This window comes from Chelon labrosus (assembly GCF_963514085.1).
Source record: "Chelon labrosus genome assembly, chromosome: 2".
NCBI lineage: Eukaryota > Metazoa > Chordata > Actinopteri > Mugiliformes > Mugilidae > Chelon > Chelon labrosus.
The window spans coordinates 3809239-3823071 of record NC_140338.1 but is presented as its reverse complement, the minus strand read 5'-3'; the positions used below and the strand labels follow the sequence as shown (position 1 = coordinate 3823071).

Below are 13833 nucleotides of genomic sequence, written 5' to 3'. Positions count from 1 at the left end.
CAATGAAATCTTTTTATTCCAAAATAATCAGTTTGTACCTTATCTCTCTAATCCATTGATATCTTTGTGTTCACAGTTGTACCAGTATTGTAGTATTAAAGCATATATGTACAGAGTGTGAATAAAGTGTGAAGATCAATAAGTTCATTCATTGATCTCAAAGCTTCATCATTAAATGGATCAGACAGTTTGATTGACAGGACAGATGATCAGAGGTGCAGAGTTTTTACCACCATCATTCAAACAGGGACTGAAGTATGGGTAAAGTTTGTCAGTGAAGGAGCAGCCAGTAAAGGAGTAGATAAGAGCTGCAGTATCTACATCATGAAAGGAGACCAGACCCTCCTCATAATCCACAAACACCCCCACCTTCTCAGGACGAGAACGAAGAGAAAGACTGACTGGAGGACCAGCACAGGCCTTGTATTCATTTCCATTTCTCAAAATTACAGTCCAGAAACCATCTTGAGGTCTCAGAGTGATATTTCCTTTCCTGTTGATTGACTCTCTGGCTACTCCTAAAGTCCATTCGGTCTTTCCTTTAACTTGAACCTGAAAGTAAAATCTACCTGAAGAGAAACTCTTCTTTCCTAAAACATTAACACATGTAGAAAATCTCTCTGGGTTGTCTGGAAGACTCTTCCTCACATCACTATGATTCACTTGTTTTCCATCATCAGACAGGATGAGTTCAGGATGTGCTGTATCAGGATCAAGAGTCACATCCACTGCATACAGCTGGAGCCTCTTCAGCTCAGCCTCAAGCAGCTTCTTCATGTCTTTACTCAGTGTCTCCTCCAGCTTAGTCACAGCTCTCACCACAGTCCCCTCATATGATGGTGGATGGACGCTGACCTCTGTCCAGTCCTTGGTGGGTGGAGCAGCTTTCAGGGAGGAGAAGCTTTGGAGGAGGTGGAGGTGGTCTTCAGAGTGTGAGAGCTGCTTTATCTCAGAGCTCCTCTTCATCAGCTCAGAGACTTCCTGTTCCAGATCTTTGATGAAACCTTCAGCCTGTTTCTCTGTTGTTTTCTGTTTGTCTTCGATCTCCTTTATGAGCTGGTTCAGGCCTCTCTCAACAGACTCCTTCAGAGTAGTGAAGACCTGAACACCTTCTGCTTTCTCTCTGTCTGCAGCATCTTTACTCATCTTTACTGACTGTTTCATTTCCTCAATCTTCAGTCGTCTCTTCTGGATCATCTGCTGAATTTCATCCTCTGTCTTCCCCAGCTCTGCCTTCTTTCCTTCATATTCTTCTTTCAGAGGAACAAACTCATGTGTCTTGTGGTCTAAAACAGGGCAGAGCATGCAGACACATGTCTGGTCGGTCTTACAGAACAGCTCCAGAGGTTTATCATGCTTCCTACACATCTTGTCTTCCAGGTTGTCCACAGGGTGGATCAGCTGATGTCTTTTCAGGCGTGACATTGTCAGATGAGGCTCCAGGTGAGAGTCACAGTAGGAGAGCAGACACACCAGGCACGACTTCAGGGCCTTCAGTTTGGTTCCAGTGCAGACGTCACAGGGAACTTCTCCTGGTTTGGCAGCTTGTTGTTCTGATCTGCTGCTGCTGGCTTTCTGTTGAGCTTCATGTCTGAACTGAGCAACCATCTCACTGATGAAAGTGTTGATGTCTAGTTGAGGTCTTGTCTCAAACATCTTATTACACATTGGACACTTGCACAGGTTAGAAGTATCCCAGTGTTGAGTGATACAACGTTTGCAGAAGTTGTGTCCACATGGTGTAGTGACTGGATCAGTGAACACATCCAGACAGATGGAGCACCGAAACTGATCTTCGGATCTCAGACAACTTGCAGCAGACATGTCTACACACTGACAACAAGAGAGAAAGAGAGAAAAAACACAGTTTAAGTAGAGATTTATTGATTATTGATGAGTTATTGAATTTCTAAAGAAACAAGCTGTTCGTTTGTCGTTTGTCCCTCGGGACATATGACTCTACAACGCCTCCCTGTGAGGAACCAACTGGACTGTGTTTATATATATATATATACACATAGGCCGAAATCATAGGCCGAAATCCTGGCTATGACTGTGTACTAACCTTACTAAAATCAAGGCATTGCAATTTCATAAATTAATGATGTTTCAAAGAATAAATCAATTACAAAATTATGAAAATATTCATTTAGCACATTCCAACAATGCATAATATAAAATGAAATAAAATTCAAAATAAAATGATTAACTTGACACCACTCATGTGTACAAAAAATAATAATGGAGCAGAAGCTTTTACAGCTGGAAATCACCATCGATCCACTGTGCGGTTAGACTGACCATATTTATATATACGATATTCCCGCACTGCCTTCGCAATCTACCGGTCGATCGCGATCGTCGTACTGTGCACCCCTGCCTCGGCATCATCACCGGGAAACTTTCTTGCTTGGATGTTTAGATTTCAGGTGATAAATTAAACCCCACATTGAGAAATTCTTTACAGATGCACCAACTTTTTCGTTGTCTGTCATTTTGACAGACAGGGTCATAAAAATCCCGTCATAACCCATTTTTATCCGTCACTTTATTTATTTATTTTTTAAATGATAACAATGACATATAGAAATAGCATTTTATTTTCATTCATTTTTAATTAATATTAAGTAGCGGTGGAAAAAAATGATTCGGCACATATAACTGGTCATAAAAGATGACTCAAGAATCATGAATTTAGACGTCTATTTAACCGGCTCAGTTGAGTCCTACCACGACAACATTCAAACATTTTACATCTCACTCGGCAGAGAAACAAAACGTACTACCCGACTAAGGCACTCAGAAACTCACTCATTTACGCACAATAGGCAGAGAAACTAAACTTAACCGACTCTTTCACCACTAATCAAGAGAGACAATTAATATGCTCACTCGCCACCAAATGACAGATTGTCACCCTTAAAAAAAGCAAAAACGGTCAATGACGGAAAATATTCGGTTAACGCAACCCCTGATCTGCAGTTTAATTTCACTTGATTTAATCTGACAGAGTCAGTGTGAAGTGGAAAAAGTGGAACTTTTTGTTGGACAGAAGTTTTGATGCTGGTTTGTGAAACACAGTAAATATTATCAGCTGTACTCACCAGTATTTGAGTCAGATGTTGAGAAAAAACAAATGAACTCAGTTGAATTTTCTTGTGACAGAAACACAGAGCTTCGTCTGGACTGCAGCTCTGCCGTCGCTCTGACTAACTTTGACTTTCATTTCAAGGAAACTGACGATGAATCTGGTCTTCACACTTCGACCACTTCCTCTGACTGCAGCTCTGTTTCTCATGGTTTGTTTCCTGCTTCAAGTTCAGATGTGATCAGTTCAAATATATTGAGATATTGAGACATTTTACTTTCTGGTGTGACTTTATTGTAGCTTATAAAAAGTCTGTAAATGTGTTTGTTTCTCAATCCTTATCAGCGCCGCCAGAGATCAAACTCTTCTGATAGTTGTTTTTTCTGACCTCTGCTGGACACAGTGAAGAACTACACCAGACTTCACTTCACTTTGATTAATCTCTAAAAGAACAATCTCTAAAAGTAATATAATTAAATAAAAAGCATCATTCCAGCGTTCTTCAGTCCAGTTTTTTCAACCTACATTCCAGACTTTTCTCAAGTTGTTACAGTCAGCATCTTCCTGGTGGTGCTTTCATGCTCTGGAGTGAAAATGTGACAGAGGAGCATCCTCACAGGGTGTAACATGAGGAAACTAAACAGGAAGTAAAAATACTTCTCTGACGTGCGGTTGGTTAATGTGCAGTCACGTGACTTAAAGCTTAAAAACAGTCGATGAGTTTTCATTAAAGGGAGCTTTGACTGAAGTTGAAGGTGCAGCAGCTTTAAATAAAAATTCGTCTTTTCTTAAAGTCTATGAAAACAAAAACTGCATCCATGCACTACACGTAGTTTGCACAACAGCGTAGGTCATGTAGAGGAAGCCATCCTCATCCAGGTGGACCTTGTACACCTGATCCATGGTGAGGGACATGCTGGCCAGGCCACTGTTGTTGATGAGTAGGTAGAAGGCCTGGCTGGGCAGCAGAGCCATCCGGTTCCTGAGAGGAGACAAGAGACAAAGACGTTAAAACACGGGACGCTGTTGATCAGCTGCTCTGGTTCACATTCCTTTTGGATTTCTAGGAATTTAAAACCCAGCAGGTACAATGATGGAATATCACTATCCCACAATGCATTGCTCAGCTCCATGAACAACAACCTTCAGTGCATCTGTGTGTTAGCTTATGCTGATATGATATGACTAAAATAAGTAAATTCACTCTAACACTGAACAGAAACTATTTTAAATCTCCACATTTGCAATCATCTGTAACACCTGGATGCTACGATAATGAGATGTTAGCAAGAGTCCGCTAGTAACAGTTAGCCTCAACGACAGGATTATATTTTAATATGAAATCAAACATCTTTTACGTGCCGATATTACTGATCAAAGTTTTATCTGCTGATTGTGAAAGATGTTTTTTCTTTCTATTTTTTCATCCATAGTGTTGAGTGTGATGTAATTATTGATCTCTTAAAGATTGTAATTACCCACTTAGAGTGGAAGAGGAGCTCTGAGGTGGAGCAGCTCTAACGCTCTGAAGACCACCTCCACCTCCTCCAAAGCTTCTCCTCCCTGAAAGCTGCTCCACCCACCAAGGACTGGACAGAGGTCAGCGTCCATCCACCATCATATGAGGGGACTGTGGTGAGAGCTGTGACTCAGCTGGAGGAGACACTCAGTAAAGACATGAAGAAGCTGCTTGAGGCTGAGCTGAAGAGGCTCCAGCAGTATGCAGTGGATGTGACTCTTGATCCTGATACAGCACATCCTGAATTCATCCTGTCTGATGATGGAAAACAAGTTCACTGTGGAGACATGAGGAAGACTCTTCCAGACAAACCAGAGAGATTTTCTACATGAGTTTGTGTTTTAGGAAAGAAGAGTTTCTCTTCAGGTAGATTTTACTTTCAGGTGCAAGTTGAAGGAAAGACTAACTGGAATCTAGGAGTGGCCAGAGAGTCAATCAACAGGAAGGGAACCATCAAAGCAAGTTCTCAGAACAGTTTCTGGAAGTTTAATGTGCGGAAACGAGTAAATAGGCAATATTGGTCCTTCAGTCAGTCTATCTCTATGTTCTCGTCCTGAGAAGGTGGGGTTGTTTGTGGATTATGAGGAGTGAAAAAAGTGATAAAGAAAAATTTAGCAAAGTTCATCTCCAACCTTTACTGAAATATTGAGAATATCAGCCTAAAGTTTATAGAGATGTGTCTGCAGTCATGTTCAATATATCCATGCAAAGACTTTTTAAATATAACATTTAAATAAATTGATTCATTCATTTTCTATGCCCGGGGCGGCACAGTGGCGAGGTGGTTAGCACTGATGCCTCACAGCAAGAAGGTCACCCGTTCAAATCCATGGGCCGGCTGGTCTTTCTGTGTGGAGTTTGCATGTTCTCCCTGGGTCTGTCTCAAATCGCGTACTTCTGCACTTACAATACCTAATTTGAGTACGTGAGGGCGTTCACACTGAAAATTCCAACGAGACGAAGTGCGCTGCAAGTACCCGGATGGTGTACTCATAACGGTCAAAAGGCTGAGTGTGGAACACTGGACACTTTTCACCCTAAACGGTAGCCATCTTGGCTACGAAGCGGAAGGGGAGGGACTATCAACCCAATTCAAACTTGCGATATCGGCGGCAGTGATTTGGAAGCGGTGGTGGAGCAGGAACTTACAGGTCCATACAGATGTAAGTTATAATATGATATTTAATGAAAATGATCTATATTGCTGTTTTACACGTAGTACTATTAAATTGCTGCTCGATATACGCCATACGCAGGCTAGTCATTCGTCATTTCCGGTAAGTATAGGCGTAGCACCCGATTTGAGACGATACTACCTTTTTGAAAATTACGCTCTACGGACGTAAGTGCATAGTGCTCATAGTGCATGATATCGAAGTGTACTGACGAAAGTACGCCATTTGAGACACAGTCCCTGTGTCTGCGTGGGTTCTCTCCAGGTACTCCGGCTTCCTCCCACCATCCAAAGACATGCTGGTTAGGTTAATTGGTGATTCTAAATTGGCCGTGGGTGTGCATGTGAGTGTGAATGGTTGTCTGTCTCTGTGTGTGGCCCTGCAATGGACTGGCGACCTGTCCAGGGTGTACCCCTGCCTCTCGCCCGATGACAGCTGGGATAGGCTCCAGCAGACCCCCGCGACCCTTAACAGGAATAACCGGGTATAGAAAATGAATGAATGAATGTTTTGTGTATACTGGTTTTAATACGTAGTGCCATCTGACCATGGTGGAGAGAATGTTGGAGTGGCACGTTTGATGTTGATGTTGACTGTTTTTAAACTGGCTTAAATCCTACCTTGATGATCGGAATTTCACTGTAACCATTGGTAGCTGGTCCTCTTCACCCACTCCACTAACATGTGGTGTCCCCCAAGGGTCCATCTTAGGTCCTCTACTTTTTAATCTGTACATGCTTCCACTTGGCCAGATTATTCAAAAGTACCAGATTTCATACCATAGTTATGCAGATGACACACAAATCTATCTGTCTCTGTCACGCAATGACTCAAGCCCACTTCAAGCCCTATATCAGTGTCTTACTGATATCAACGTATGGATGTGTCAGAATTTCCTCCAACTAAACAAGGAGAAAACTGAAGTGATTGTCTTTGGTAGCAAAAAGGATAGGCTTGAACTAACAACATCACTCTCTAACAAGGGATTCCAAGTTAAGACCACTGTTAAAAACCTTGGAGTCCAAATTGACAGTGACCTCACATTTAACAACTACATCAAGTCAGTTTCTAAATCGGCTTTCTATCATTTAAAAAATATCTCAAAATTAAGAAGTCTCATGACAAAATCGGATCTGGAGAAACTCATTCATGCCTTTATATCCAACAAGCTTGACTACTGTAATGGTCTTCTTACAGGCCTACCCAAGAAAAACATCAGGCAGCTCCAGCTGATCCAGAACGCAGCTGCAAGGGTCCTTATAAGAGCAAAGAGGTCAGACCACGTCACACCTCTACTTAAAACTCTACACTGGCTACCAGTCAGTCAAAGAATAGATTTTAAAGTACTGCTCCTTGTTTTTAAATCATTAAATGGGAGGGGGCCCACTTATCTTGTAGACCTCCTTCAATATTACACCCCCTCTAGACCCCTTAGATCCCAAGACAGACTGCTTTTATCAAAACCAACTGTCAGAACCAAAAGTGGTGAAGCCGCCTTTGGTTTTTATGCTACTCAGCTGTGGAACCAGCTTCCCATTTTAATTAGAACTGCACCCTCAATTGATTGCTTTAAAACCAGAATCAAGACCCATCTTTTTTCTGTTGCTTTTTCTTAAATCATCTTTCTGTTTCATCTGTTTTTAGTCTTTTTAGTCTTTTTATTTCTTTTTAATTTTAATTTTAATTTTCACCTAGTGACTGGTACTTGTGTCTGTGAATCAATGTGCATTCTTCATTTTATTTGTGTAAAAGCACTTTGGGTTGCCTTTGGTATGAAATGTGCTATATAAATAAAATTGCCTTGCCTTGCCTTGCCTTGTTCATGGCCCTGACAATGGATGTTTTATTGCAGGCAAAAGTGTGCACAACCAAAGATTAGTCTGTCAGTCACACATTATTCTAGCCATGTTAGACTGAAGCTGGTGCTTAGCAGACAGAAAAAAAAAAAAAAATATTCAAGCACATTGAAGCCATATTATACCACTAATATTTAACATCTTAATTCACACACAATAGAGAGACTATGGTGTGATCTCTGGATGGGGTTAGCAGTGTTTTCTACCATGTTTTGCACCTCTGGAACAGCAGGGCTTCATGGATCTAAGCAACACAGTGCACTTGTTCTGCTGTCATTATGTTTTCTTGCCTCGTCTGCAAGTCAACCTTGACATATTTAGGCTAATTAATGTCTAAAATACTGTTTTTATCTAGGTCTGGTGGTTTGGAGCAAGGGGTAGAAATGGGGTTGACACAAAATCTGACTGCGTTCAGATCAATCAATAGGTGTGTGTATACTGTATAAAAGTATATATAAATTCTAACTGTTTACTTCTATATAGGAGAGAGACACTTGTCTTTTTCCCAGTCCTGCTTGGGCTAATACGAGGTCCTCTGCAGCTTTCGGGGAAGAGTTAGTGGGGCCAGGGAGGACATATATGGTGACATTTATTTGTTTAACACTGTGGCCAGGGATGCTAATCAGGCTCTTCCCCTTCTTGGCCTCTGGCCTATTAAAGATGCCTGGAAACTGCCTTTGAAGAGACATGAGGTAAATAAGAAACAAAGAAAAAGAGATGGTTAGAGATAGACTTAGACTTTAATTATCCACAAGGGAAACTGGCTTGGTCACAGTAGCTCAGTTGCACATAATAAACACTCGCAAGTAAGAAAAAAAATCAAGTAAATCACGTAAAATCAAATAAAAATAATATAAGCAAACAATTTACAGAATTAGCATATGAACATATGTACAAAAAATAGAGATGGAAGAATATATATTATAGACATGGGAATGAAAGTAAGGTGATTATACAACATATAATAATACTTATATTTTTTTTTACATATTTTACGTTTTCTTCTGTCGTTCTTTGGAACAAAGTGATTCATAATAATATTACATCTCTCTTAGTTTTATCTGGGTAAAAATTACAGAGTGAAGTGTTTCATGAATAAACAGTGAAAAACATTAAAACAAGTAAAAGGTAAAAGTTCAACACCCATTGAATCTATACTGATAAATTAAAGAATGAAGGAATGAAAACATTAATGAAAGAAAACAAGTTGATATGAACATTTTTACCATAATTCACAATAAAATCTTTTTATTCCAGAATAATCAGTTTGGATGCCGCACAGCAGGTCAAAGCTTCATCATTAAATGGATCAGACAGTTTGATTGACAGGACAGATGATCAGAGGTGCAGAGTTTTTACCACCATCATTATTACTGGGATTGAAGAATGGGTAAAGTTTGTCAGTAAAGGAGCAGCCAGTAAAGGAGTAGATAAGAGCTGCAGTATCTACATCATGAAAGGAGACCAGACCCTCCTCATAATCCACAAACACCCCCAGCTTCTCAGGACGAGAACCAAGAGAGAGACTGACTGAAGGACCAGCACAGGCTTTGTATTCATTTTTATTTCTCAAACATACAGTCCAGAAACCATTCTGAGGATTTAGTCGGATGTCTCCCTTCCTGTTGATTGACTCTCTGGCCACTCCTAAACTCCATTTAGTCTTTCCTTTAACCTGAACCTGGAAGTAAAATCTACCTGAAGAGAAACTCTTCTTTCCTAAAACATTAACACATTTAAAAAATCTCTCTGGGTTGTCTGGAAGATTCTTCCTGACTTTACCACAGTGAACATGTTTTCCATCATCAGACAGAATGAGTTCAGGATGTGCTGTATCAGGATCAAGAGTCACATCCACTGCATACTGCCGGAGCCTCTTCAGCTCAGCCACATGCAGTAGCTTCTTCATGTCTTTACTGAGTGTCTCTTCCAGCTGAGTCACAGCTCTCACCACAGTCCCCTCATATGATGGTGGACGGACGCTGACCTCTGTCCAGTCCTTGGTAGGTGGAACAGCTTTCAGGGAGGAGAAGCTTTGGAGGAGGTGGAGGTGGTCTTCAGAGCGTGAGAGCTGCTTTATCTCAGAGCTCCTCTTCATCAGCTCAGAGACTTCCTGTTCCAGATCTTTGATGAAACCTTCAGCCTGTTTCTCTGTTGTTTTCTGTTTGTCTTCGATCTCCTTTATGAGCTGGTTCAGGCCTCTCTCAACATACTCCTTCAGATCAGTGAAGACCTGAACACCTTCTGCTTTCTCTCTGTCTGCAGCATCTTTATTCATCTTCATTGACTCTTTCATCTCCTCAATCTTCAGTCGTCTCTTCTGGATCATCTGCTGAATTTCATCCTCTGTCTTCCCCAGCTCTGCCTTCTTTCCTTCATATCCTTCTTTCAGAGGAACAACCTTATGTGTCTTGTGGTCTAAAACAGAGCAGAGCATGCAGACACATGTCTGGTCGCTCTTACAGAACAGCTCCAGAGGTTTATCGTGCTTCCTACACATCCTGTCTTCCAGGTTGTCCACAGGGTGGATCAGCTGATGTCTTTTCAGGCGTGACATTGTCAGATGAGGCTCCAGGTGAGAGTCACAGTAGGAGAGCAGACACACCAGGCAGGACTTCAGGGCCTTCAGTTTGGTTCCAGTGCAGACGTCACAGGGAACTTCTCCTGGTTTGGCAGCTTGTTGCTCTGAGCTGCTGCTGCTGGCTTTCTGTTGAGCTTCATGTCTGAACTGAGCAACCATCTCATTGATGAAAGTGTTGATCTTCAACTGAGGTCTAGTGTGAAACATCTCTTTACACATTGGACACTGGAACGTGTCATTATGATCCCAGTGTTGAGTGATGCAGTGTTTGCAGAAGTTGTGTCCACATGATGTAGTGACTGGATCAGTGAACACATCCAGACAGATGGAGCACCGAAACTGATCTTCGGATCTCAGACATCTGGCAGCAGACATGTCTACACACTGACAACAAGAGAGAAAGAGAGAAAAAAACACAGTTTAAGTAGAGATTTATTTATTATTGATGAGTTATTGAACTTCTAAAGAAACATGCTGTTTCCTCCACAGTCATTGCTGCAGACAAGTGGCTTGTAACCACCCCTCACTCCACCACCACCATCACTTGAGCAGACAACTAAGGAGGCTCCATCCAAGAAAACCAGCCGGCCCAGACGTAGCATCCACTCGATTACTCAGGGCCTGTGCTTCTGAGCTGGGGGAGCCCCTTCAGCATGCATTTAACCTGAGCCTATACCTTAGGAGGGTCCCCTGCAGTGGAAGACATCTTGCATCATACCTGTCCCTAAGAAGTCACACCTGAGGGAGATGAATAACTACAGACCAGTCGCCCTGACATCCAGTATCATGAAGACCATGGAGAGACTGCCGCTCCATCACATCAGGCCCCAGGTCCATCACGCTCTCCACCCATTGCAGTTTGCATACCAGGAGAAGGTGGAGGTGGAGGACGCCATCCTCTACCTGCTCCATCACACTCTGTCACACTTGGACAGGGGGAATGCTGCTGTGAGGATCATGTTTTTTGACTTTTCCAATGCATCCAACACCATCCAGCCCCAGTTATTGAGGAACAAGCTCACAGAGATGGGAGTGAATTCACACCTCATCTCCTGGATAGTGGACTATCTCACTGGGAGACCTCAGTATGTCAGGTTGGGGAACTGCACTTCCGGGACTATCATCAGCAGCACTGGAGCACCACAGGGTCCTGTCCCATTCACCCTGTACACCTCGGACTTCAACTACAACACAGAGTCATGTCACCTGCAGAAGTTCTCAGACAACACTGCAATTGTGGGGTGTATCAGGGATGGCAGGAGTACAAGAATCTGGAGAACAACTTTATCTCATTGTGCGGTGTTACGCCTGTCATTGAAAAGGGTTATCTGTTGTTGTGTTGTTATTTTGTTTTTAGTTACATTCAGTAGGTGTGTACAATGCCCCTGAGGTGATTGGTGGGAAGGTCCTAGTCCTGGTCCTGGCTCCTGATTGGCTACAGCACGGAGCTCCCGCATATATAAGCGGCCAAGATGGCGGGCCTGTGCAGGCAGTAAGATCTCCCTCATCTCCGAACCAGCCACAGCTTTTGTTTGTTTGCTGCTTACGAGTTTTGTTTGTTCGTTTACTTTGAGTAGTAGGGGTGGACTGCCAGTTTTGTTACCTTCTTTTCTCCTGTTTGTTTAGGTAGGGAGGTAAGTGTTTTGTCCTTTGTTAGCGCTTGTTAGGTTATTTGATTTATTTAAGTAGGGTTGTTTTGTTTGTTATTTTGGCCTTAGTCCACCCCGAAGATACCATTCACTCATTGTTACATAATTTCATTTTCTTTAAATAAATTCTTTCTTTACATTTGATTCAGTAGTGTCTTGGTGGCTACTTGGGACTTGGTGAAGATGGGGGCCTTAAATCATGTTGTGTCCTAGACACCCCTAGCCTAGAATCTAGACGCGCCCCTAGCGGCAGCAAATTACATTTGCTTCCAGGGGCAGTCTAGTTAATCTCCGTTGACTTGAGATTTTCGAAAAATCCAAGATGGACCGGGCCAATCACGAGTCGGTGGGCGGGCTTAACATGATGACGACTGACCTGCGACCATAAGTTCCGTGAATTCCCCATCCTGCTAGAACTACCAGAGCGATGGCTGCTGCTAGCGAACAACTTTCTTTCGAATCGGCTTTGGCCGCCACTCTGAAAGACTTGAAGTTAAGCTTTTCTCTGAGAAAAGAACAAGAAACTGCACTGAGGTCGTTCTTACAAGGATGTATTTGGAGTTTTGCCAACCGGATACGGCAAAAGTTTGATCCACAGCTTAAAAATGATTAATGCAGGAGAAACTCAACCTGTAGGCGAACTCATAAAAAAAAAAAAAACAGGATGCAACAAGAACTATTTAATATCTATTAGGATAAGTTTTTTCCACAACACATGCAAGGAACTCTCTTTTCCATCGCTCTGACTACGTCACCTTCTTCGTTGCTCTGATTGGTTGTAGCGCTATCCTATTGCGTGGAGAGGGAGTTTGAAAGACAACCGTTTATCCCACCCCTCCGGTTGAGCCCTGTCTATGGAGAGTGCCCAGACCCTACATTTAATGTGGGTCTGGCTCGTCAGGCTAAGACACCCCTAGACGGGGCATAACATGTGGAGAGAACCATCTTCTGATCAATAGACCTAAAACCAAAGAGATGGTAGTGGATTTCTGGAGGTCTCGACCTCACCGGCAGCCTGTAACCATCAACAGGAGAGTGTAGAGGTGGTTCAGACCTATGAGTACCTGGGTCTACATCTGGATCACAAACTGGACTCGTCGGCTGACATAAACTCAGAAGTTGTCTCTATTTCCTCAGGAGGCTAAGGTGTTTTAATATCTGCTGGACATGTTCTACCAGACTATCGTTGCCAGTGTCCTCTTCTACACTGTGGTGTGCTGGGTAGGCAGCACTAAGAAGAAGGACACCTCATGGCTGGAGAAACTGATACAGAAGGAGGACTCTGTGGTAGGGACAGAGCTGGAGTCCCTGACATCAGTGGTAGATGAAAGGACCTTAAACAACTCTGGTCCATCATGAACAATGTCCACCACCCTCTACAGGACACCATAGTCAGACAGAGAAGCTCGTTCAATGACAGGCTATTGTCTCTGTTCTGCTCCATGGACAAGTTGAGGAGGTCATTTGTCCCTCAGGACATAAGACTCTACAACACCTCCCTGTGAGGAACCAACTGGACTCATATATATATATATAGTTATATTATTATTCCACATCTGTTTCTATGTGATGAAGCTACTGGACACTGAATTCCCCTCTGGATAATTAAACGAGCTATCTATCTATTTATCTATCTACAGTTTAATTTAATTTCACTTGATTTAATCTGACAGAGTCAGTATGAAGTGGAAAGAGTGGAACTTCCTGTTGGACTGAAGCTTTAAGTTTTGATTCTGGTTGTGAAACACAGGAAAATTGGAGACCTGGCCCTGGTCGTGGATGGCTGCTCCATCTCTCCATCTACTGAGGTTAGGGTTAGGGTTAGCGCAACCTGGGTGTTATCCTGGACTCCACTCTCTCCTTCAGGTCTCACATTAACAGTGTCACCAAGTCCGCCTTCTACCACCTCAGAAGCATCTCACGACTCCGGCCCTCACTCACACATTCAGTAACTGAGACACTCAT

General features: G+C 42.6%; 2 protein-coding genes across 2 annotated transcripts in view; one reads left to right on the top strand and one right to left on the bottom strand.

Moving 5' to 3' along the window:
• The window catches only part of LOC311501147 (E3 ubiquitin-protein ligase TRIM21-like), a 233948-nt gene that overhangs the window by 7442 nt on the left and 212673 nt on the right, over positions 1 to 13833 (top strand). The gene's annotated exons all lie outside the window — the stretch shown is intronic.
• On the bottom strand, positions 51 to 10594 carry LOC311504768 (uncharacterized protein; the record flags this gene model as incomplete). The annotated part of the gene is made up of 5 exons (XM_084568040.1): positions 51 to 1826; positions 3105 to 3155; positions 3913 to 4070; positions 6986 to 7038; positions 8954 to 10594. The coding sequence occupies 5 exons, from the start codon at positions 10592 to 10594 to the stop codon at positions 181 to 183; spliced, it is 3549 nt and encodes a 1182-aa protein (XP_084424166.1). The 3' UTR covers positions 51 to 180.